This window comes from Mya arenaria, chromosome 4 (genome assembly GCF_026914265.1).
Source record: "Mya arenaria isolate MELC-2E11 chromosome 4, ASM2691426v1".
Classification (NCBI taxonomy): Eukaryota; Metazoa; Mollusca; class Bivalvia; order Myida; family Myidae; genus Mya; species Mya arenaria.
The window spans coordinates 28,460,344-28,486,063 of NC_069125.1; the positions used below are offsets into that span (position 1 = coordinate 28,460,344).

At 39.9% G+C, this 25,720-nt stretch overlaps 1 protein-coding gene across 1 annotated transcript in view; it reads right to left on the reverse strand.

The window, feature by feature from the left end:
• Positions 1 to 9,264: 9,264 nt before the first annotated feature.
• Positions 9,265 to 25,720, reverse strand: part of LOC128230325 (phosphoenolpyruvate phosphomutase-like) — a 30,900-nt gene continuing 14,444 nt past the window's right edge. The window contains exons 5-10 of the mRNA XM_052942507.1: positions 22,649 to 22,778; positions 21,274 to 21,374; positions 12,424 to 12,541; positions 12,001 to 12,080; positions 10,639 to 10,815; positions 9,265 to 9,683 (exon numbers count right to left, since the gene is read on the reverse strand). Of these exons, the coding sequence (XP_052798467.1) occupies positions 9,588 to 9,683; positions 10,639 to 10,815; positions 12,001 to 12,080; positions 12,424 to 12,541; positions 21,274 to 21,374; positions 22,649 to 22,778 (702 nt within the window). The 3' untranslated portion in view covers positions 9,265 to 9,587. The remainder of the gene's footprint in view (positions 9,684 to 10,638; positions 10,816 to 12,000; positions 12,081 to 12,423; positions 12,542 to 21,273; positions 21,375 to 22,648; positions 22,779 to 25,720) is intronic.

Sequence of the window (25,720 nt, forward strand, 5' to 3'; positions counted from 1 at the left end):
ACACCACCATAACCAGTGTTCTCAATGGGCAAGGCCCGAGTGCGACTATAAGTAACATAACACCACCATAACCAGTGTTCTCAATGGGCAAGGCCGGAGTGCGAGTTTAAGTAACATAACACACCACCATAACCAGTTTTCTCAATGGACAAGGCCCGAGTGCGACTATAAGTAACATAACACACCACCATAACCAGTGTTCTCTATGGACAAGGCCCGAGTGCGACTATAAGTAACATAACACCACCATAACCAGTGTTCTCAATGGGCAAGGCCGGAGTGCGAGTTTAAGTAACATAACACACCACCATAACCAGTGTTCTCAATGGACAAGGCCCGAGTGCGACTATAAGTAACATAACACACCACCATAACCAGTGTTCTCAATGGGCAAGGCCCGAGTGCGACTATAAGTAACATAACACACCACCATAACCAGTGTTCTCTTTATAGACAAGGCCCGAGTGCGACTATAAGTAACATAACACAACACCATGACCAGTGTTCTCAATGGGCAAGGCCCGAGTGCGAGTATAAGTAACATAACACACCACCATAACCAGTGTTCTCAATGGACAAGGCCCGAGTGCGAGTATAAGTAACATAACACACCACCATAACCAGTGTTCTCAATGGACAAGGCCCGCACCACCATAACCAGTGTTCTCAATGGACAAGGCCCGAGTGCGAGTATAAGTAACATAACACACCACCATAACCAGTGTTCTCAATGGGCAAGGCCCGAGTGCGACTATAAGTAACATAACACACCACCATAACCAGTGTTCTCAATGGACAGGGCCCGAGTGCGACTATAAGTAACATAACACACCACCATAACCAGTGTTCTCAATGGACAAGGCCCGAGTGCGACTATAAGTAACATAACACACCACCATAACCAGTGTTCTCAATGGGCAAGGCCCGAGTGCGACTATAAGTAACATAACACCACCATAACCAGTGTTCTCAATGGACAAGGCCTGAGTGCGAGTATAAGTAACATAACACACCACCATAACCAGTGTTCTCAATGGACAAGGCCCGAGTGCGACTATAAGTAACATAACCCACCACCATAACCAGTGTTCTCAATGGGCAAGGCCCGAGTGCGACTATAAGTAACATAACGCACCACCATAACCAGTGTTCTCAATGGACAAGGCCCCAGTGCGACTATAAGTAACATAACACACCACCATAACCAGTGTTCTCAATGGGCAAGGCCCGAGTGCGACTATAAGTAACATAACACCACCATAACCAGTGTTCGCAATGGGCAAGGCCCGAGTGCGACTATAAGTAACATAACACACCACCATAACCAGTGTTCTCAATGGACAAGGCCCGAGTGCGACTATAAGTAACATAACACACCACCATAACCAGTGTTCTCAATGGGCAAGGCCCGAGTGCGACTATAAGTAACATAACGCACCACCATAACCAGTGTTATCAATTGACAAGGCCCGAGTGTGAGTATAAGTAACATAACACCACCATAACCAGTGTTCTCAATGGACAAGGCCCGAGTGCGACTATAAGTAACATAACACACCACCATAACCAGTGTTCTCAATGGGCAAGGCCCGAGTGCGACTATAAGTAACATAACACACCACCATAACCAGTGTTCTCAATGGGCAAGGCCGGAGTGCGAGTTTAAGTAACATAACACACCACCATAACCAGTGTTCTCAATGGACAAGGCCCGAGTGCGACTATAAGTAACATAACACACCACCATAACCAGTGTTCTCAATGGGCAAGGCCCGAGTGCGACTATAAGTAACATAACACGCCACCATAACCAGTGTTCTCTTAATAGACAAGGCCCTAGTGCGACTATAAGTAACATAACACAACACCATAACCAGTGTTCTCAATGGGCAAGGCCTGAGTGCGAGTATAAGTAACATAACACACCACCATAACCAGTGTTCTCAATGGACAAGGCCCAAGTGCGAGTATAAGTAACATAACACACCACCATAACCAGTGTTCTCAATGGACAAGGCCCGAGTGCGACTATAAGTAACATTACACACCACCATAACCAGTGTTCTCAATGGGCAAGGCCCGAGTGCGACTATAAGTAACATAGCACACCACCATAACCAGTGTTCTCAATGGGCAAGGCCCGATTGCGAGTATCAGTAACATAACACACCACCATAACCAGTGTTCTCAATGGACAAGGCCCGAGTGCGAGTATAAGTAACATAACACACCACCATAACCAGTGTTCTCAATGGGCAAGGCCCGAGTGCGACTATAAGTAACATAACACACCACCATAACCAGTGTTCTCAATGGACAAGGCCCGAGTGCGACTATAAGTAACATAACACACCACCATAACCAGTGTTCTCAATTGACAAGGCCCGAGTGCGACTATAAGTAACATAACACACCACCATAACCAGTGTTCTCAATGGGCAAGGCCCGATTGCGACTATAAGTAAAATAACACCACCATAACCAGTGTTCGCAATGGGCAAGGCCCGAGTGCGACTATAAGTAACATAACGCACCACCATAACCTGTGTTATCAATGGACAAGGCCCGAGTGTAAGTATAAGTAACATAACACACCACCATAACCAGTGTTCTCAATGGGCAAGGCCCGAGTGCGACTATAAGTAACATAACACCACCATAACCAGTGTTCTCAATGGACAAGGCCCGAGTGCGACTATAAGTAACATAACACACCACCATAACCAGTGTTCTCAATGGGCAAGGCCCGAGTGCGACTATAAGTAACATAACACACCACCATAACCAGTGTTCTCAATGGGCAAGGCCCGAGTGCGATTATAAGTAACATAACACACCACCATAACCAGTGTTCTCAATAGGCAAGGCCCGAGTGCGACTATAAGTAACATAACACACCACCATAACCAGTGTTCTCAATGGGCAACGCCCGAGTGCGAGTATAAGTAACATAACATAACACACCACCATAACCAGTGTTCTCAATGGGCAAGGTCCGAGTGCGACTATAAGTAACATAACACACCACCATAACCAGTGTTCTCAATGGGCAAGGCCCGAGTGCGACTATAAGTTACATAACACACCACCATAACCAGTGTTCTCAATGGACAAGGCCCGAGTGCAAGTATAAGTAACACAACACACCACCATAACCAGTGTTCTCAATGGACAGGGCCCGAGTGCGAGTATAAGTAACATAACACACCACCATAACCAATGTTCTCAATGGGCAAGGCCCGAGTGCGAGTATAAGTAACGTACCACACCACCATAACCAGTGTTCTCAATGGGCAAGGCCCGAGTGCGACTATAAGTTACATAACACACCACCATAACCAGTGTTCTCAATGGACAAGGCCCGAGTGCGAGTATAAGTAACATAACACACCACCATAACCAGTGTTCTCAATGGACAAGTCCCGAGTGCGAGTATAAGTAACATAACACACCACCATAACCAGTGTTCTCAATGGGCAAGGCCCGAGTGCGACTATAAGTAACATAACACACCACAATAACCAATGTTCTCAATGGGCAAGGCCCGAGTGCGAGTATAAGTAACATAACACACCACCATAACCAGTGTTCTCAATGGGCAAGGCCCGAGTGCGACTAAGTAACATAACACACCACCATAACCAGTGTTCTCAATGGACAAGGCCCGAGTGCGACTATAAGTAACATAACGCACCACCATAACCTGTGTTATCAATGGACAAGGCCCGAGTGTAAGTATAAGTAACATAACACACCACCATAACCAGTGTTCTCAATGGGCAAGGCCCGAGTGCGACTATAAGTAACATAACACCACCATAACCAGTGTTCTCAATGGACAAGGCCCGAGTGCGACTATAAGTAACATAACACACCACCATAACCAGTGTTCTCAATGGGCAAGGCCCGAGTGCGACTATAAGTAACATAACACACCACCATAACCAGTGTTCTCAATGGGCAAGGCCCGAGTGCGATTATAAGTAACATAACACACCACCATAACCAGTGTTCTCAATAGGCAAGGCCCGAGTGCGACTATAAGTAACATAACACACCACCATAACCAGTGTTCTCAATGGGCAACGCCCGAGTGCGAGTATAAGTAACATAACATAACACACCACCATAACCAGTGTTCTCAATGGGCAAGGTCCGAGTGCGACTATAAGTAACATAACACACCACCATAACCAGTGTTCTCAATGGGCAAGGCCCGAGTGCGACTATAAGTTACATAACACACCACCATAACCAGTGTTCTCAATGGACAAGGCCCGAGTGCAAGTATAAGTAACACAACACACCACCATAACCAGTGTTCTCAATGGACAGGGCCCGAGTGCGAGTATAAGTAACATAACACACCACCATAACCAATGTTCTCAATGGGCAAGGCCCGAGTGCGAGTATAAGTAACGTAACACACCACCATAACCAGTGTTCTCAATGGGCAAGGCCCGAGTGCGACTATAAGTTACATAACACACCACCATAACCAGTGTTCTCAATGGACAAGGCCCGAGTGCGAGTATAAGTAATATAACACACCACCATAACCAGTGTTCTCAATGGACAAGTCCCGAGTGCGAGTATAAGTAACATAACACACCACCATAACCAGTGTTCTCAATGGGCAAGGCCCGAGTGCGACTATAAGTAACATAACACACCACAATAACCAGTGTTCTCAATGGGCAAGGCCCGAGTGCGAGTATAAGTAACATAACACACCACCATAACCAGTGTTCTCAATGGGCAAGGCCCGAGTGCGACTAAGTAACATAACACACCACCATAACCAGTGTTCTCAATGGACAAGGCCCGAGTGTGAGTATAAGTAACATAACACCACCATAACCAGTGTTCTCAATGGACAAGGCCCGAGTGCGAGTATAAGTAACATAACACCACCATAACCAGTGTTCTCAATGGGCAAGGCCGGAGTGCGAGTTTAAGTAACATAACACACCACCATAACCAGTGTTCTCAATGGACAAGGCCCGAGTGCGACTATAAGTAACAAAACACACCACCATAACCAGTGTTCTCAATGGACAAGGCCCGAGTGCGACTATAAGTAACATAACACCACCATAACCAGTGTTCTCAATGGGCAAGGCCGGAGTGCGAGTTTAAGTAACATAACACACCACCATAACCAGTGTTCTCAATGGACAAGGCCCGAGTGCGTCTATAAGTAACATAACACACCACCATAACCAGTGTTCTCAATGGGCAAGGCCCGAGTGCGAGTATCAGTAACATAACACACCACCATAACCAGTGTTCTCTTAATAGACAAGGCCCGAGTGCGACTATAAGTAACATAACACAACACCATAACCAGTGTTCTCAATGGGCAAGGCCCGAGTGCGAGTATAAGTAACATAACACACCACCATAACCAGTGTTCTCAAAGGACAAGGCCCGAGTGCGAGTATAAGTAACATAACACACCACCATAACCAGTGTTCTCAATGGACAAGGCCCGAGTGCGACTATAAGTAACATTACACACCACCATAACCAGTGTTCTCAATGGGCAAGGCCCGAGTGCGACTATAAGTAACATAACACACCACCATAACCAGTGTTCTCAATGGGCAAGGCCCGAGTGCGAGTATCAGTAACATAACACACCACCATAACCAGTGTTCTCAATGGACAAGGCCCGAGTGCGAGTATAAGTAACATAACACACCACCATAACCAGTGTTCTCAATGGACAAGGCCCGAGTGCGACTATAAGTAACATAACACACCACCATAAGCAGTGTTCTCAATGGACAAGGCCCGAGTGCGACTATAAGTAACATAACACACCACCATAACCAGTGTTCTCAATGGGCAAGGCCCGAGTGCGACTATAAGTAACATAACACCACCATAACCAGTGTTCGCAATGGGCAAGGCCCGAGTGCGACTATAAGTAACATAACACCACCATAACCAGTGTTCTCAATGGACAAGGCCCGAGTGCGACTATAAGTAACATAACACACCACCATAACCAGTGTTCTCAATGGGCAAGGCCTGAGTGCGACTATAAGTAACATAACACACCACCATAACCAGTGTTCTCAATGGGCAAGGCCCGAGTGCGATTATAAGTAACATAACACACCACCATAACCAGTGTTCTCAATGGACAAGGCCCGAGTGCGACTATAAGTAACATAACACACCACCATAACCAGTGTTCTCAATGGACAAGGCCCGAGTGCGAGTATAAGTAACATAACATAACACACCACCATAACCAGTGTTCTCAATGGGCAAGGTCCGAGTGCGACTATAAGTAACATAACACACCACCATAACCAGTGTTCTCAATGGGCAAGGCCCGAGTGCGACTATAAGTTACATAACACACCACCATAACCAGTGTTCTCAATGGACAAGGCCCGAGTGCGAGTATAAGTAACACAACACACCACCATAACCAGTGTTCTCAATGGACAGGGCCCGAGTGCGAGTATAAGTAACATAACACACCACCATAACCAATGTTCTCAAAGGGCAAGGCCCGAGTGCGAGTATAAGTAACATAACACACCACCATAACCAGTGTTCTCAACGGGCAAGGTCCGAGTGCGACTATAAGTAACATAACACACCACCATAACCAGTGTTCTCAACGGACAAGTCCCGAGTGCGAGTATAAGTAACATAACACACCACCATAACCAGTGTTCTCAATGGACAAGTCCCGAGTGCGAGTATAAGTAACATAACACACCACCATAACCAGTGTTCTCAATGGGCAAGGCCCGAGTGCGACTATAAGTAACATAACACACCACAATAACCAATGTTCTCAATGGGCAAGGCCCGAGTGCGAGTATAAGTAACATAACACACCACCATAACCAGTGTTCTCAATGGGCAAGGCCCGAGTGCGACTAAGTAACATAACACACCACCATAACCAGTGTTCTCAATGGACAAGGCCCGAGTGCGAGTATAAGTAACATAACACACCACCATAACCAGTGTTCTCAATGGACAAGGCCCGAGTGCGACTATAAGTAACATAACACACCACCATAACCAGTGTTCTCAATGGACAAGGCCCGAGTGCGAGTATAAGTAACATAACACACCACCATAACCAGTGTTCTCAATGGACAAGGCCCGAGTGCGACTATAAGTAACATAACACACCACCATAACCAGTGTTCTCAATGGGCAAGGCCCGAGTGCGAGTATAAGTAACATAACACACCACCATAACCAGTGTTCTCAATGGACAAGGCCCGAGTGCGACTATAAGTAACATAACACACCACCATAACCAGTGTTCTCAATGGGCAAGGCCCGAGTGCGAGTATAAGTAACATAACACACCACCATAACCAGTGTTCTCAATGGACAAGGCCCGAGTGCGACTAAGTAACATAACACACCACCATAACCAGTGTTCTCAATGGGCAAGGCCCGAGTGCGAGTATAAGTAACATAACACACCACCATAACCAGTGTTCTCCATAAGAACTAGCTGCTGGCAAAATGGCAATTGCATGGGCCGGTTCAAATTTGGCAAATTAAATAAATATTAAGTAGAAAATGTAGTGGCAGTTCGGTACCTTTTTGGGACGGTTCAACCAAAACTTATTGGAAACCCTTAATGAATGATATTAAAGTTGTTATATTTGCCTTAAAATATTGTCATTTTTCTTATATACATATGTTTATAACATGTTTAACGGGCGTGAAAACATTGACCTCTTCTGTTTGTGCATTTGCAAATATAGTTCATATTTATACATTGGAATAAAAGCCTATTAATCCATTATCTCGAAGAACGACTTGACCTGTAAATATTGGTACTTCTAGGTCAAAATATTTTTACTAATCCTTCAGTTAATCTCAATTACATTGACATGACGTTTCGGCCTAATGACCTTAAAGCTGTACTCTCACAGAATAACCGTTTTGCCATATTTTTTTGTCTTAGAATGAGCCAATTTTTGTGTAAATGTCTGGAAACCAGTGATACAAGACTTCTGACAAAAGATCAGATCGCATTTTTTTTCATATATACGTTCGAAAATTGATGTTTCATAGCTTGAAGGGACTGTGTCACAGATTGGTACCAAAAAAAGTTTTTTTTCTGTAACAAATCTCAGGACAATTATCTAATAGAATGTGTTACGCTTTCATATCATAATTGTAAAAAAAGTACAAAAATGTAAAACAAAACTGTGTCGGAGACCGGGTTCGAACCCGCGTCGCCAAAATTGAAGTCCTGCGTCTTTCTGAAGGCTTATTCTAATCGGGTGACATAATTAAACTATACAACTACCTCGGTAATATCACGTGATAACACCGACTAGCCAATCGAGCTTAAGGAATGAATTCTACCTGGTAGACATACCCAGTATTATTGTTTAATGGAAAAATACGAAATAACTGCTATACTTAAATATATTGTAAACTATGTGGTACTTCAGTTAGTAAGTTTCAATGCATTGTACACATCGATGCCAAGTTTATGTCATTTTTCGACAATTTTCTTCTTTTTTTTCGCTATTTTATCATCTGTGAGACAGCCCCTTTTTAAAGGGTAATCTACGCTTTAAGAAAAATAAATTTTTCGACAGTTTTCTAAGCTATTGAGGGCCGTTATATTTTATGAGTAAATCGAAGGCCTTGGTAACAAAAAATAGCTGATTCTGAAACAAAAATTAAAGAAATATCCAAATTGTCAATGTGTGAAAGTGCAGCTCTAAGCAAATTATTAACATTTTATTAGTTTAAAACAGTCTATTAAAGAGTGAAATTTATACAATAATTTAAAAGTTAAATTTCATGTCAAAAAAACTCATCGTGACTTCAGTTACTCAGTTAACCTTTTTCTGTAACGTTTTGTCTCAAATATTTAAGGTGACGACTCGTGGTATACGAATAAATTCACAGGTATCGGTGTTGTCGTAACATTGGCGTTGTTGTCTGCATCGACCGAGTGCAAAAACTAGAACTTTTGCCATAACTAAAAAAAACGTTCAAGATATTCAAATGAAACTTGGTATACATGATGCTAGAAAGAATACGCAGCAAGGGACATAAACCCATCTTTAATAATCGTTGAGAAACGGTACTTTTTTGGACAACAAAAACAACAGCCAACTTCGAGCCAAACGAATTCGAGCCAACGGGGTTCGACTGGAAATGGTGTGATTTCTCGGGAATATTAAAAGGGCATGGCTTGTCTCAGGTACTTGGATAAATAAGAACAGAATGCGTTGTTCGTCCCTCATGTATATATAATTTTTATATATGAATGTAAATGTGCAATAATGCTGAGCATTTTGATAAAAATCGAAGTAGTTCTACAATCATTCATGTAAAATATATATTAACAGTGTATGCGAAAATACGTATAAATAATACCACAACCTTCACATTCCCTCTTCAAAATGGTTATTTTGAATAGAATAGTTTTATGCTGATCATAGCGTCCTTACGGACAAAATAAGGAATGAATAAACGCCCTATATATTTAATGGATATGTAATGTTTATATATTTATATACTTCCTGCATTTGAGCATATGGATGGACCTTAAAAGTTCGAGCAAAAAATCAATTTTCCTGAGGCTTAGTTGGTAGATATTTATCTTCCGCTGAGACCAGCTCCGGTTCGTCCTGTAGTCGGAACACCTCTTTTACGGAAGCAATCTGAAAGGTCAAGGTCAGATCAAGGTCATATATTGAAATCAAGGTTCAAGAGAATAATCAATGTTTGCCAAAAGAAAACAAAAATATTAACAAGGAAAGGAATGTCGAGGCATATGCTAGGTAAAATCACGGACCTTTAAACCATAGGTTTATAGGTCCATGGTAAAATCAATAAGTTGAAACAACAAGGGAATCTACGGAAATGCTTATTGCTGTTGCTGTCGGTATGTACCGAAATTTACCTAAGATAGCCGATTACAGATATTCTGGCGTGTATCTTAAAACAACATTTGCGTGTGGAAAAGTATGACCTTTGTAACTTTTTATGTCCTTGAACACTCGGTCGATTGTTCAGAACTTTGTTAAAGTTAACAACGTGATTAACGACCTCGTAGTTAACTATTAAACGTAAAATATTTGATGATGTGCTAATATGATTTGCATAAATCAAGTACAGCTGAAACCTTGGTCTCAAATCTTGTTAGAAATACACCTGGCCCACATATCACAAAAGTACTCAAGTCAGATCTCAATCTCAGTCTCAACTCAATTTGTCACATAAATGCAAAGTATGATTTAACGTTTTGCATGTTTGTTTGTTTTTACTTTTTAAAACGTATCTTTTCATAAAATGTGTTGATAAAAAGTGTGTGTTTTTATAAATTTCAATGAAAACTAATTCTAGAGCAAGAAATATATTTAAGTAAATGTTGAAAAAAAAAATGTTCTCAAATACTTTTTGGGCTATACAATATTTGATGATTTTAAATGCTATGGGCTAAAACAAGCTGAGACTGAGTTTAAGATTTGACTTAAGCATGTTCGTGATATTTGGGCCAAATCACAAGTGTATCCATTAAACTGTCAGTGCACTAACGATTTGAAAGTAAACAACGGTGACTTTAAAAACGTTGTTAACTTGAACCAAATTAGGCACAGTTGACTCTATTTGTACCTTCGGTTCTACGGAGTTAAGTGAACACTCTTGGTAAATTTGAGCGGACGTTTCCTGCATGGCCTTGATCGACGCCCGCATGTTGTGGTTCGCCCATATCACCATGGAAACGCCCATGTCCCGGAAATGCTGAGTAGGTGTCGTGTAGTACTTGGTGGGCACGATTATCACTGGGCCCTTGAGGCATTCGAGTCAGTTTTAGCATGATTTATAGCATGAAAGGATATTGTAAAATACTTGTTAACATTTGAAAATAGCATAAAATCAAGGATAATGTGAAGTTTAACCTAAAAGCTGCACTCTCACAGGTTTACCGTTTTTACAACTTTTTTTTATTTTTTGTCTTGGAGTGAGCCAACTTGTGCGAAAAAAACATGTAAACCAGTCATATAAAACCAAAAAAAAGATCACAGATTTTTATATTTAAATTTCAAAAATGGTGCATTTTCTTAAACCGTTAGTAACGGTTTAAGACATAAAACATTAATTTTCGAAAGGAAATAGGAAAATCTGTGAGCTGATCTTTTGTCAGCAAGATTTTATCATTGGTTTGAAGATACATACCCAAAAATGTGCTCTTTCCAAGACAATGAATAAAATAGTTGTAAAAAAGGTAAATCTGTGAGAGTGCAGCTTTAAAATAACAAAATAACAAGTTTCTGACTTCCGCTGTCATGAATCTTTGCTTTTTCGTCTATTTAAACATACTAAGTATTAACATACTAAGTGTTAGCTTTAGTTGTTTGCATAGCGAATAAAATTCCTCTTATTATACCTCTTAATGTCATCTTTTCGAAATATGTGGATAGTAAAATCTTGTTTAAGATTAAAATACATGTACTTTAATTGCAAAGCACTAAGCAAAATTTTTAGTATTTACTTTTTAGTTTAGAAAAAAATACACGCGAATATTTAAAAACTCTAATTTAGTAGCTCGATGTTTTTGTACGAATATAATAGGGCTATTAGTACTGCGTTTTGATCCGGGAGGTTGTATTCGACTCGAGTGGATTTTTGCAGCTTGCGCCTCGTGAAATCCGAATCTGCAAAAATCCACTCGAGTCGAATACAACCTCCCGGATCAAAACGCAGTACTAATAACCCTTTTATTATATACATTACTGGTTAGATCACTTAAAAGCCACATGTTTTCATAATAAATGTCATTTTAACGACGCACTATTTTTTATGACGTCATTTTAACATCGCGCAACCATACTTGCTATGACGTGACGCCACAAGAGTGGAATACGGCCATACTGCATTGGAGTGGAATACGGACTACCGTATTTTGCGATATGTATTGCGTGTGGATTTATGATGGGTATAAAATATAAAAAAATAGAATATTATTTGGTATACCTGATTATTCCAAGCTTTCATAAATGCCTCTATTTCCGATGGATCGCTTTTTTTGCTGTGCATCAATATTGCATCTGCCCCTGAAAAAGTCATTAAAATGTTTAACATAAAAACGTATTTCTAGTAACTAAATCTGTTCATTTGCTCCAAATTAATATTAATCTATACAATTCTGGTCCATATTATGCAGTGTCATTTACATGGATATGTTTTTGATGTCAAAAGTATAGAATATAACACTACGTACCACCAGTGTGATCATCACTGCGTTGTTAAATATGGTCGGAAACATTAATGCGGACTAATTTACCAATTTGGGAGTTATATATTTTGGGGACCGACAGGCTTGTTGTCCAGTTTACTGTATACTTATTTAAGTGTTATTTATCGCCTGCGATGTTGGGTTTAGCACAAGATACATACCGGCCTCTCTGTAAGCGGTTGCCCTCTTTAGGGCCTCATCCAGTCCCCATCCCGCAATAAAGGCCTCCACCCGGGCAACTATACAGAAGTCCGGGTCTCTCTGTGCATCCTTACATGCCTGCAATTGTAAGAAAATGATATTAACACCAAGGGCCATATGACAATGTATTGCCCTCTTCAAGTACGGCCACTGTGCAGAAGTTCGGTTCCCTCAAAGCTTTCTTGAGCGCATGCAGTTGTAAAAAAGTTGTAAACACTTAGGGCCATATGGCGGTGTATCGCCCTCTTTAAGTAGCTTAAGAGGCATTACTTTGTGCTCCATCCCGGCCACTGCACATAACATTGGGTCCCTCCGAGTGTCCCTAAAGGCATGCAATCGTAGAAAGGGTCTTAAAAGAAAGTATGACAATGTATTCCCTCTTCAAGTAAGCCATCATCCTTTCCTCGGCCTCCATCCCGGCCACTTTACAGACGTTCGGTTCCTCTAAGGTTTCTTGAGCGGATGCAATTGGAAAAAAAGGTTGTTAACACTAAGGGCCACATGGCTTTGCCCTCTTCAAGTAAGGCATCGTCCTGCGCCCGGCCTCCATCCCGACCACTGTACAGACGTCTGTATCTCTCTGGGTGGCCTTTCACGCTTGAAAATGTAAGAAAATTATATAATGTATTGCCCTCTTCAAGTAAGGCCTCCATCCCGGCCACTGTACAGACGTCTGTTTCTCTCTGGGTGGCCTATCACGCTTGAAAATGTAAGAAAATTATATAATGTATTGCCCTCTTCAAGTAAGGCCTCCATCCCGGCCACTGTACAGACGTCTGTTTCTCTCTGGGTGGCCTTTCACGCTTGAAATTGTAAGAAAATTATATAATGTATTGCCCTCTTCAAGTAAGGCCTCCATCCCGGCCACTGTACAGACGTCTGTATCTCTCTGGGTGGCCTTTCACGCTTGAAAATGTAAGAAAATTATATAATGTATTGCCCTCTTCAAGTAAGGCCTCCATCCCGGCCACTGTACAGACGTCTGTATCTCTCTGGGCGGCCTTTCACGCTTGAAAATGGTGTAAACACCAAGGGCCGTATAAATATATAATGTATTCCCCTCTTCAAGTAGGGCCTCCATCCCGGCCACTGTACAGACGTCTGTTTCACTCTGGGCGGCCTTTCACGCTTGAAATTGTAAGAAAATTATATAATGTATTGCCCTCTTCAAGTTAGGCATCGTCCTGTGTCCGGCCTCCATCCCGGCCACTGTACAGACGTCTGTATCTCTCTGGGTGGCCTTTCACGCTTGAAATTGTAAGAAAATTATATAGTGTATTACCCTCTTCAAGTTAGGCCTCCATCCCGGCCACTGTACAGACATCTGTATCTCTCTGGGTGGCCTTTCGCGCTTGAAATTGTAAGAAACTTATATAATGTATTGCCCTCCTCAAGTAAGGCCTCCATCCCGGCCACTGTACAGACGTCTGTATCTCTCTGGGTGGCCTTTCACGCTTGAAAATGTAAGAAAATTATATAATGTATTGCCCTCTTCGAGTACGGCCTCCATCCCGGCCACTGTACAGACGTCTGTATCTCTCTGGGTGGCCTTTCACGCTTGAAATTGTAAGAAAATTATATAGTGTATTGCCCTCTTCAAGTTAGGCATCGTCCTGTGTCCGGCCTCCATCCCGGCCACTGTACAGACGTCTGTATCTCTCTGGGTGGCCTTTCACGCTTGAAATTGTAAGAAAATTATATAGTGTATTGCCCTCTTCAAGTTAGGCCTCCATCCCGGCCACTGTACAGACATCTGTATCTCTCTGGGTGGCCTTTCACGCTTGAAATTGTAAGAAACTTATATAATGTATTGCCCTCTTCAAGTAGGGCCTCCATCCCGGCCACTGTACAGACGTCTGTATCTCTCTGGGTGGCCTTTCACGCTTGAAAATGTAAGAAAATTATATAATGTATTGCCCTCTTCAAGTATGGCCTCCATGCCGGCCACTGTACAGACGTCTGTATCTCTCTGGGTGGCCTTTCGCGCTTGAAATTGTAAGAAACTTATATAATGTATTGCCCTCTTCAAGTAGGGCCTCCATCCCGGCCACTGTACAGACGTCTGTATCTCTCTGGGCGGCCTTTCACGCTTGAAAATGTAAGAAAATTATATAATGTATTGCCCTCTTCAAGTAAGGCCTCCATCCCGGCCACTGTACAGACGTCTGTATCTCTCTGGGTGGCCTTTCACGCTTGAAATTGTAAGAAAATTATATAATGTATTGCCCTCTTCAAGTAGGGCCTCCATCCCGGCCACTGTACAGACGTCTGTTTCTCTCTGGGTGGCCTTTCACGCTTGAAAATGTAAGAAAATTATATAATGTATTGCCCTCTTCAAGTAGGGCCTCCATTCCGGCCACTGTACAGACGTCTGTTTCTCTCAGGGTGGCCTTTCACGCTTGAAATTGTAAGAAACTTATATAATGTATTGCCCTCTTCAAGTAAGGCCTCCATCCCGGCCACTGTACAGACGTCTGCTTCTCTCTGGGCGGCCTTTCACGCTTGAAATTGTAAGAAACTTATATAATGTATTGCCCTCTTCAAGTAGGGCCTCCATCCCGGCCACTGTACAGACGTCTGTTTCTCTCTGGGTGGCCTTTCACGCTTGAAATTGTAAGAAAATTATATAATGTATTGCCCTCTTCAAGTATGGCCTCCATCCCGGCCACTGTACAGACGTCTGTATCTCTCTGGGCGGCCTTTCACGCTTGAAATTGTAAGAAAATTATATAATGTATTGCCCTCTTCAAGTAAGGCCTCCATCCCGGCCACTGTACAGACGTCTGTTTCACTCTGGGTGGCCTTTCACGCTTGAAATTGTAAGAAACTTATATAATGTATTGCCCTCTTCAAGTAGGGCCTCCATCCCGGCCACTGTACAGACGTCTGTTTCTCTTTGGGTGGCCTTTCACGCTTGAAATTGTAAGAAAATTATATAATGTATTGCCCTCTTCAAGTATGGCCTCCATCCCGGCCACTGTACAGACGTCTGTTTCTCTCTGGGCGGCCTTTCACGCTTGAAATTGTAAGAAACTTATATAATGTATTGCCCTCTTCAAGTAAGGCCTCCATCCCGGCCACTGTACAGACGTCTGTTTCACTCTGGGCGGCCTTTCACGCTTGAAATTGTAAGAAAATTATATAATGTAAGGCATCGTCCTTTGCCCGGCCTCCATCCCAGCCACTGTATAGGAGTCCGGGTCTCTCTCTGGATCTCCTTACACGCCAATTGTAAGAAAATGATGTTAACACCAAGGGCCATATGACAGTCTATTGCCCTCTTCAAGTAAGGCATCGTCCTGCACCCAGTCTCCATTCCGGTCACTATACAGAAAATTTGGTCTCTCTTAGCTTTATTGAGCACTTGCTTTGAGCGCTTGCTTGAGCGCTTGCTTGAGCGCTGGCAATAAAATAAGACCTTATCTTACTATATGTTATCGTTAGCTTGTTTAAAAGATGGCCCCTTACTCAACTATATATTCTGCATTGTCTATAATATTATCAAAAACATTTTTAGTCAGGTTCCTTTACCTGGCACGGACACAAAAAATATATACAGCAGGTTCTCTCGAAAAAGGCAATCCTATATTGTTAAAAATAAATTACATACTTAAATACACTTCGGTTTCATAAATTTCTTTCATTTTATGGCTTTTGTTACAATAAACGTGGTTCATCGTGCATTGAATAAGCTTCGTCATAAATGCTTCATAAATTTCAGGTTGTTTCTTTAACATTTTGAATTTTGAAAACTATTGATTATGTTTTCCATCCATGCAATACCATCAACCCTGATGACGCTTAAGGTGGTCCATACATCATTTTTGCACCAATTTGCCACTGGTAAAGTTTTATTTAAAAGTAACGAAATGTCAATTATGAATATTTTTATAATTCTCAAAGGGAGCCAGATTTTATATAGACATTACGTTATTTAAAGATGCACTCTCATTCCCAAAAAAATGTTATGACAGTGGTCGAAATTAACACAAGCCCGCGAGCACTGCACTGGTTAAACGTCTTCCGGGCTTGCTCAAATTCGGAATTTTATATAGCAGGGCTTGTTAAAAAAATGATGCCAAACAATAATATAAGAATTTGGGCTTGTTCATCCAAAAGTCTTATTCCGATGACTGTTATGAGACGATAGTTGATCACTTTAAATCTTTTAGCACTCACCAATTATTTAATATTTGTGCATTTTTAGCTACAATCTTATTTCCAGGAATTTCTATTTCCCATCAATACATTATTTAGTAAGCAGTTGATGTTAATAACTCAAATTGTTTGTTTGGTATACATGTGTATATATATTGACTTTAAATACGAGTGTCACTTTAAGAAACAAATAAATAAAATTGCTGTATAATCATAGTGCATTGCGGTTTGAAACCTCCCTTTAATGCTGCACTCTCACAGATTTACCGTTTTTCCAACTTTTTATTTTTTTTTGTCTTGGAATTAGCAAACGTTTGCGTAAATATCTGCAAACCAATGATAAAAGACTGCTGACAAAAGATCAGGTCGCAGATGTTAAAATTTCCATTCCAAATTTAATGTTTTATGGCTTAAACCGTTACTAACGGTTTAAGAAAAATGCATAAAACATCAATTTTGGAGCGGAAATATGAAAAACTGCGGTCTGATCTGCTGTCAGCAGTCTTTTATCACTAGTTTGCAGATATTTACACAAATCTTGCTCATTCCAAGACAAAAAATAAAACAGTTGTCAAAACGTTCAATCTGTGCGAGTGCAGCTTTAATACATCATATCATAATAGTAGCGTCACATATGGTGTCAATCAAAAGATATGTTTTAATGATGTATTGTTTACCCTTAGCTTAGAACTTCTAAACTAATGGTAAACAATACATCATTAAAACATACATTTTAGGGATGGCAAAGAGTAGTAAAGAAGAGTATAGAGTAGTAAAATTGGTACTCGAGTACACGGACAATCATCGGGTACTCGATTACTCGGAAAATTTTATTTGTTTTTCGGAAGATACAAGTTCATGTATGTATATATTGGCCATTTTCATCTTTAAATGTTACTGTCATTATGTTAATATGTACTTAAACAGAAAAATGAATAGAGACAAAGAAGAAGATTGTTTCATTCTTTTAATTTGTCCTTTATTTCAATATGAAGACATAATTATGTGATACATTGTTTATGTCAAAAATATATCATGTCATAAAAGTCGCACTCGATATACACTCCATGATGAAAAAGTACACGTATACAAATACTATAAAGCACGTACGAATAATTAGCACTACGTTATATTGAACAGTTTTCTGCTTTTGTTTGTCTATTTGAATCAAGGTCTGCCCGCGCCCAATGGCTGCATTATGGCTTGACACCGCTATGACGCCATCACGATTTAATGGTGTTTAAATGCCATAAGTGACATGAGATAGAAGTGGCAGCAATTCGCAGTCAAATCCAGACATTGGAAGACCTGAAGAAACAGTGAGATACAAGAGATCCGGGTGGGATACCCTAGCTCTTTGCGAAGAGACCTCTTGGTTCGATAACGTGCTTCGTGTAAAGCGCCGATACACGGGATACACGGGATACAACTTTCCTGGGTTGAAACCATTACTGAGTACACCACTTTTCCAAGCACCTCCCTTTAAATGCCGAGCGCCAGGCAAGGGAGCTACTTGTAGCATTTTTTAACGTATTTCGGTATGACGCGGCACGGGATCGAACCCACGACCTCCCGCTCCGTAGGCGGATGCCTTAACCACTAAGCCACGGATCGAAACGGTACAGTTTTCTGCTTGTAGTGTCACCATTATATATGCTAATGCACCAGTCAATTGTAACCACGCCCCCACGCCCCAAGGTCCGGGGGTATACCGGGGATAGCCGGGGAAATGGGCCGTGTTTTTTACCTTTCAGGTGGCCCCGCAGTGCCGGGTGAATGCGGTGGTTTTGTCTTCGCGCAAAAAATTGAGAGGAATTTGCCTTACCTAGGCTCCCTGGGGTGCGGGGGCATTTGGCGGGGATTTGACCATCAGTTCGTCCCCGCAGGACGGAGATTTTACCCGGGGTTGGCTGGACCGAAAGTCAAAGTCCCCGCTATTCCCCGGACCTGGGGGCCGTGGTTACAATTGACTTGTGCATAACTCGACTGTACAGCTATCAAAACTTCGCTAATTGACATCAGTGTCTATTGTTAATTAGGCCCCTTTTTGACATTTTGTATACTCTCACAACAACTGTCATTTAATTAGTTAGGGTCAATTATGTACCTAGCGGGGATTAGAGGGACCGTAACTTGCCCTTTTGGCAACGCTAAAGTAATGTAACGTCGTCTGCATGTCGACTGAATACCGTGTATTTGGTGGATTTGGGTACACGTTGCCATTCCTACTTAGAATCCTTTCACTCAATTTAATGAATGAGTTTTTTAATGCAGTGAAAGGCGCTACATGCAACCGACCGGATTTACGGTTTCAAAGGAACAGATGCCAAACTTACATAAGAAACAACAACAAAAAACAGAACCGGTGATATCACCACATCAATAAATAATTAATTATTGTATACATATCCTTTTTGTTCGTAAATTGGTTGTCAAGCTGACGCGTTTTAAAGATTAAATAATGAGTGTTATAAATGGCTCAGAATCAACTCTATTGAAACTCGAAGCAGGGGTTCCACAAGGATCCATCCTCGGTCCACTGTTATTTATTGTTTTTATTAACGACATTGTTTAACAGATTCAGTAAGCAATACGTCTCTTCGCGGACGATACAAGTTTATATGTCATAGTCGACGACCCTGTTACCGCCTCGGCATCTCTAAATATGGACATTCTCAAAATATCCCAATGGGCAGAAAAATGGTTAGTTTCTTTCAATCCACAAAAAAACAGAGTCACTTATTATGTAACGGAAACAAAACAAACCAATTCATCCTCCAGTTTTCATGGATAACACACAAATACAAGAGGTCACCTCCAACAAACACCTTGGTCTCACCTTTTCAGTCGACGGCACCTGGCACGAACATATTCGTATTATAACAGAAAAGGCATGGAAAAGAGTTCATGCCTTAAGATCACTGAAATTTACACTCGACACTTGAAATAATGTATAAGTCATACATCAGACCCACCTTGGAATACTGTGATGTTGTCTTGGACAATCTTACCCAACGAGATGAACATCAACTAGAACAAGTTCAACTCGAAGCACTCAGAATAATTACGGGAACTAAAAAACTGGTCTCCCTCGAAAAACTTTATGAAGAATCAGGGTTTGAATCACTTAAGTTAAGACGAGAACAGCATATACTTACATTGTTTTACAAGATGGTAACATCATTGACACCTACATATATTTCATCTCTTGTCCCAGAATAAGTACGTAATGTTACTTCCTATAACCTTCGGAACTCTTCTTCTACAAGGAACTACTTTTGCAATACACACCTATTTGCATCCTCTTTTATCTCTTCAACAATTGCTCGTTGGAACGAGCTTCCTGCACACGTCAGGGAGGCCGATACACTTCCCATTTTCAAACGTAAACTTTCTTCTCTTTATAATATACCAGATGTTCCGTCATTTTATTACGAAGGCACTCGCAAGGACACAATTAATCATTCACGCATTAGGAATCACTGTAGCAACCTTCGAGAGCATCTGTTTTCAAAAAATATTGTTCCAGATCCAACTTGTCAATGTGGCCAAATCGAATCAACAGAACATTATTTCTTTCATTGTCAACTCTACCACCAGCAGAGACAAGTCCAAAGTTTCCAGCCCACTGAACATATAACCATCCAGACTCTTCTATTTGGAAACTCTCAATTAAACGAAAATTCAAATAGAACCATATTCAAACATGTTCATAAATTTATCTCCGACACGAAAAGATTTTCTTAGATACAAAAGGCCTACTCGGGATTTCCCCCTAAATTCGGACATGACCAGTCTAAACTTGATTCTTTCTTCCTATTCTTCCTCTTCTTCCAATCCACTTATCTAATTCGTTTCTAATACCTTTGTGCCAATTTAAAAAAGGAGAATGTTACTGAAAATATCTTTTTCCTGCCTCAGATGCTTGCATTCATTAGTACATCAAACATATTGTTTTCTTTTACAACAGACGCAACTATTACAACCTTTGAACAGCTTTGCCTTGTATTTGATTTCGGTAAAATGTTGTCTACACGTTTGCTTCTATAAACTGACAGATAAGGAGAGAGGTATAAATATTAGCTCTAAGCTATCTACTCAATCCTTAATTATTATGTATGTAATGTACATATTTGCTAAATGTTCTTATATAGAATAAATACTGTTTAAACCAAATAAATCAGGTCACATATTTAATGAGTACGTAAAGGCCACTATATTCTCAACAGCGGTGTTCGGAACATGACGCAAAAATTGAAATATATCCCCGGGCTTTGACGAGAGCATTCGGAAAACCAAGGGGCTCCGAATGTGACGGGAGGGGCTGAGCGCCACCTTCGTAAAGCGAATACTAAGACTAGCGTAGCCGCGGCAGGATTATCAGTATTTCTGCTGATGAACTATATGTCAAACTAGATGCTCAAGCGTTCAGACCACATATTTACGTACATGTACATCTAGATACACATTAAATCTACACTCTCACAGATTGAACGTTTTGACAACTTTTTTAGTTTTTGTCTTGGAAGGAGCCAATTTAAATGGAAATGAAAGGTTACATGATATAGCTTATGATACGCTGGTGTACCAAGGATGCATACCACGAGAATAGCGTTTCCCTTACAGGAAACGAGTTTAAGCCTGATAGTTACCTTAATCTTCAGAGCGAACTCTTCCATGTCCGCTAGGGGCTGGGCTCGACCTTCGTGAAGTGAATTGGTTTTTGGAAACAATTTATCCTCCATGCAGGCTCCTTGGTTAAAAATAATCTTATTTTCGTTTTCATGTTTAAACAAATTTCATAATTTGTAACCAGTAATTTATAACATCTTTATTTTAAGATAGTAACACATTATGACATAATTACAGTGTCAACTATAAAACATCATATTTTCAATATGGCCTTCTAAAACAAAACATAATGACATCTTTACACAATTCCCACTTGCATACATATTATTATCAAATATCATCAAAAATCCTTTTATCAGCAGTTTTATGAGCAATTTATTCCCTTTAGACAAATATGGATAAGTCGCATGAATTCTACAAGCGTTTGATGCAAACAGCGTTGTCCTGGATCTTTGCAAAGTAACTTTATGAAAAGGCATTCGGAACTCCTCGCCCATTTTCCATCGAAAACAACCTCGGATGTATATGGACGATTTACAATGTCAAAATTTTTACATTTAACTACTCTGCAAATAGATCGCTAAGTAATTTTAATTAAGTAGTTAACCTTATTGACTTAACTCTTATGAATCTTAATTTTTCAAACAATATTTCACTGGCAATCAATTTAAACTTTGTAATACAAAGTACACGTTAGATAGAAACAAATTATCTAATCATATTATTTAAAATTTTACGAACTACTTCTACTGATGTAGCAGCATGAATTCGAGGTTGTTTACAATGGAAAATGGCCGAGAAGTTCCGAATGGGCAATGTTTGCGTTAGGTGCATTCAATGAAACGGGTGTTTTGGCGCACCTATTCAAATGCATTCAAGTGGTTTAACCAGTTTATATTTCAGATAGTTATACATAAATCACGAGCATATATCTGGTAATTAATGAAAGGGAATAATTATCAAGACAGGGGCGTAGCTAGCCCTCTATGGATTCATAATTGTTCTAGTGTGGTCCGGGGGCATGCTACTTCGGAAAATTTTGAAAACCATGGTGCAATCTGGTGCATTCTGAGCGTTCTGATGTGCTTTATTTAGTACAAGAAATTTATCGTTTAAGGAGCATGTAGTCAAGTACGCATGCTGCAACTTTGGCAGATGTTTTTGATTTGTTTTGCAGAGTCATGTGGATTCAGACGCGTACCCGCGTATAGGCAGTTACGCGCCTGATAGTGAATTCAAATATAATGAAGAACAATGCAAGAAATACTACAGAACTGAAAAGTAACCAAAATAATTAGTCTCTCTTCTGAACTAAAATATTGGAGGCAAATTCGGTACTAATGTTGCTGTTGCTGTTACGGTAAATATATAACATAGATCTTAAATCTGCCTCACCTGCGATTCCGCGGTCCTCGAGTTTTCGAACAAGGCGACGCGCATTGTTAAAGTTTCCGTATCCGGTGTCGGCGTCCAATAGGATCGGGATGCTGGTGGCGTCACTCATGAATTCCAGCATATCGACAACCTGGAGTACGTACAGCCTGTATTTATTTGACGGAGTTAAACCAAAAAGAAAGGTCCGAATATCAAAATAACACATCACTCCAATTAATTGGGTGACCATATTCTGTGTTTAAAGGCCTACTTTAAGCCGTCTAAAAGTGACCCCACTCCATGAAAAAGTCTGTGTAAAGTACACAACTTCTCTGTATTGATCGTAATCTTTATTGCCGTGTGCTTTCTATCAGATCTCTGATCTGAGTATCTTGCTGTGCAGTTCAGGTGTTCTTATCGAAATGGACAATCTATCTTAAAGTTGTTCTTGTTGCTGTTCAGAAAAAAATATAAATGGCTTCCGGTTCCGGTGTTAACAAAAAGTGTATAAAATGCTATAGATAACGTTTTAAAATTAGCAGTCTTAAGACGTTTTTATATGTTTTCTTTGCTGACAGAAAATAGATCAACCATGGATGGAACTTAAAAGACCATGTAACTAGTTTACCCGAACCTTGACAGATTGGACATATGAATCTCAGAATTGCATAATCAATTGTGTCGGCCATTTTGTTGTTTAAACTCTCAAACTATGTTTCTAAATATAGTACAGTAAAACATTCCCACGCTCATTGATTGAAATCTACACTTCTCAAAATAATTATGGCGACTAAAAAGTCAGGCATAGATATGAAAGGTATGAAAGCCACGAATGAAGAAGAAAGAATGAATGAGGAGGAAAGAAAACGCAAACGTTAGCAATCCAGTACAAATGAATTAGAAACAAGTGCTGCATGTGACAAACTAGAAGATAGTAAGAAAGCACAGAAAAAAGAAAAATAAGAAAGACGACCAGAATAAATCGTTTCTTGAATCAGGCGAGGTGAAAAAATCTTACCTAAACAGCATTACTAAACAAATTCAAGACATGAGCACTAAACTTGACAAATTTATGACAAAGGTTGACAACTCAGTGAATTGCTTGTACCAAAGGGAAACAACTCAAATCTAATTTACTCAAAATCATTTTTTTTAAGGTTTTGTATTGTTGTTTTTTTGTTTGTTTTTTTTCTGTTTTTTTTCTTTCGTCTTAGCACTTAAACTCTACAATTTATATATGTTATAATAACTGTAACGTGTATATGTTTAATTAATTATATTATTGTATGTTAGTATGACATACACAATATATACATTTTTGGAATCTTAGTATTTCGTGTTTTTTCGACTAGGGTTTTAAAATGCAGTTTACAATCAAATTAAAAATGCAACGATTCATTATTATAATTAATACCACTGTGATTAAGGTGTAAGCATACACTTTTATATCGTTCTCCAACCCATTTACTGGTCTAAGGTCAGACCACTCAATAGTATCTTTGGAATTAACTTTTTATCTGAACCACGTGGTCTAGGATATTTCAAAATAAATAATTTAGTTTTACTTGATGATGAATATCAAAGGTATATAAGGTCTAATGCAGCTCAAATTGATGGTATGGATAAAAACTCAAAATATTTGTCAAATTTAGAGAAAAAAGAAGTGAAACGAAAGCTATAACATGTCTATCTGTAAATGGAACGGAAATTACAAAAACTAAAGATATACTAAAACAGACGAACCTTTGTTACAGTAAACTCTATAAATATGATAATATTGATGTTAACGATATAAATGAATTCTTTGGTGAACGTGAAAATATAATTCAACTAAATGACACACAGAGATAATCATGTGAAGGTTTATTGACGGAAAATGAATGTGCAACAGCCCTATTAGATATGCAAAATAACAAGAGCCCAGGATCAGATGGAATAACAAGTGAGTTTTATAAAATATTTTGGCAGGATCTTAAAGTTTACCTTCTGAATTCTATCAATCACTCTTTCGAAAACAAAACTTTAACTGACCTTCAAAAGCAAGGTATTATTAACCTTATTCCTAAAAAAGACAAAGAACTAACATCACTTAATAACTGGAGACCAATTTCGCTTCTTAACATTGATTACAAAATAGCTACAAAGGCAATAGCAAACCGTATAAAAAATGTGCTGCCTTCTATTATACATTTAAGTCTCAAACTGGCTTTGTTAAAAGCAGATACATAGGTGAAAACATTAGGCTTCTCTATGAGACGATCGATAATTTAAACGAAAATAACAATCCAGGACTGCTATTCTTCGCAGACTTTGAAAAAGCTTTTGATTGTTTAAATCACACTTTTTTAATGAAGACACTTGATTCCTTCAATTTTGGCAGCTCACTAAAACAATGGATTTTTACGTTTTATAATGGAATTAAAAGTTGTGTTTCGAATAATGGTCGCCTATCCGATTTCTTCGACATTGAAAGAGGTGTACGACAAGGCTGTCCACTATCCCCTTACCTGTCCATTATATCTATAGAAATGTTATCCATTGCCGTACGATCAAACAACTCAATTAAAGGTATAACTGTAGCAAATGAAGATTTAAAAAATACTATGTTTGCCGATGATGCAACGTTTATCACTGACGGCACAAAACAGTCATTTGAAAAACTTGTAGAAACTATTGACAAATTTAGTAGTATATCTGGTCTAAAACTTAACATAAAGAAATCTATTATTCTTAGAATTGGTTCTTTAAAAGACACTATGTTGTTTATTTCCAACGCAACAATTTTACATGGACATCTGATAAAGCATGCACTCTCGGAATGATATTCACAAATGAAAAACACAAAACCTTTGATCTTAACTTTCCCCCCAAACTACGTGAATTATACTCCTGCTTAGAAAGATGGGGGAAACACAACCTTTCATTACTTGGCAAAGTGACTGTTATTAAGACATACGCGTTGCCAAAGATAATCTTTCCATTGACTGTTCTTCAAAACCCACCAGATAATATCCTTAAAGTACTTCATCAAAAACTGTTTAATTTCATTAGGGATGGGAAACCTGATAAAATATCTAGACACACATTAATCAA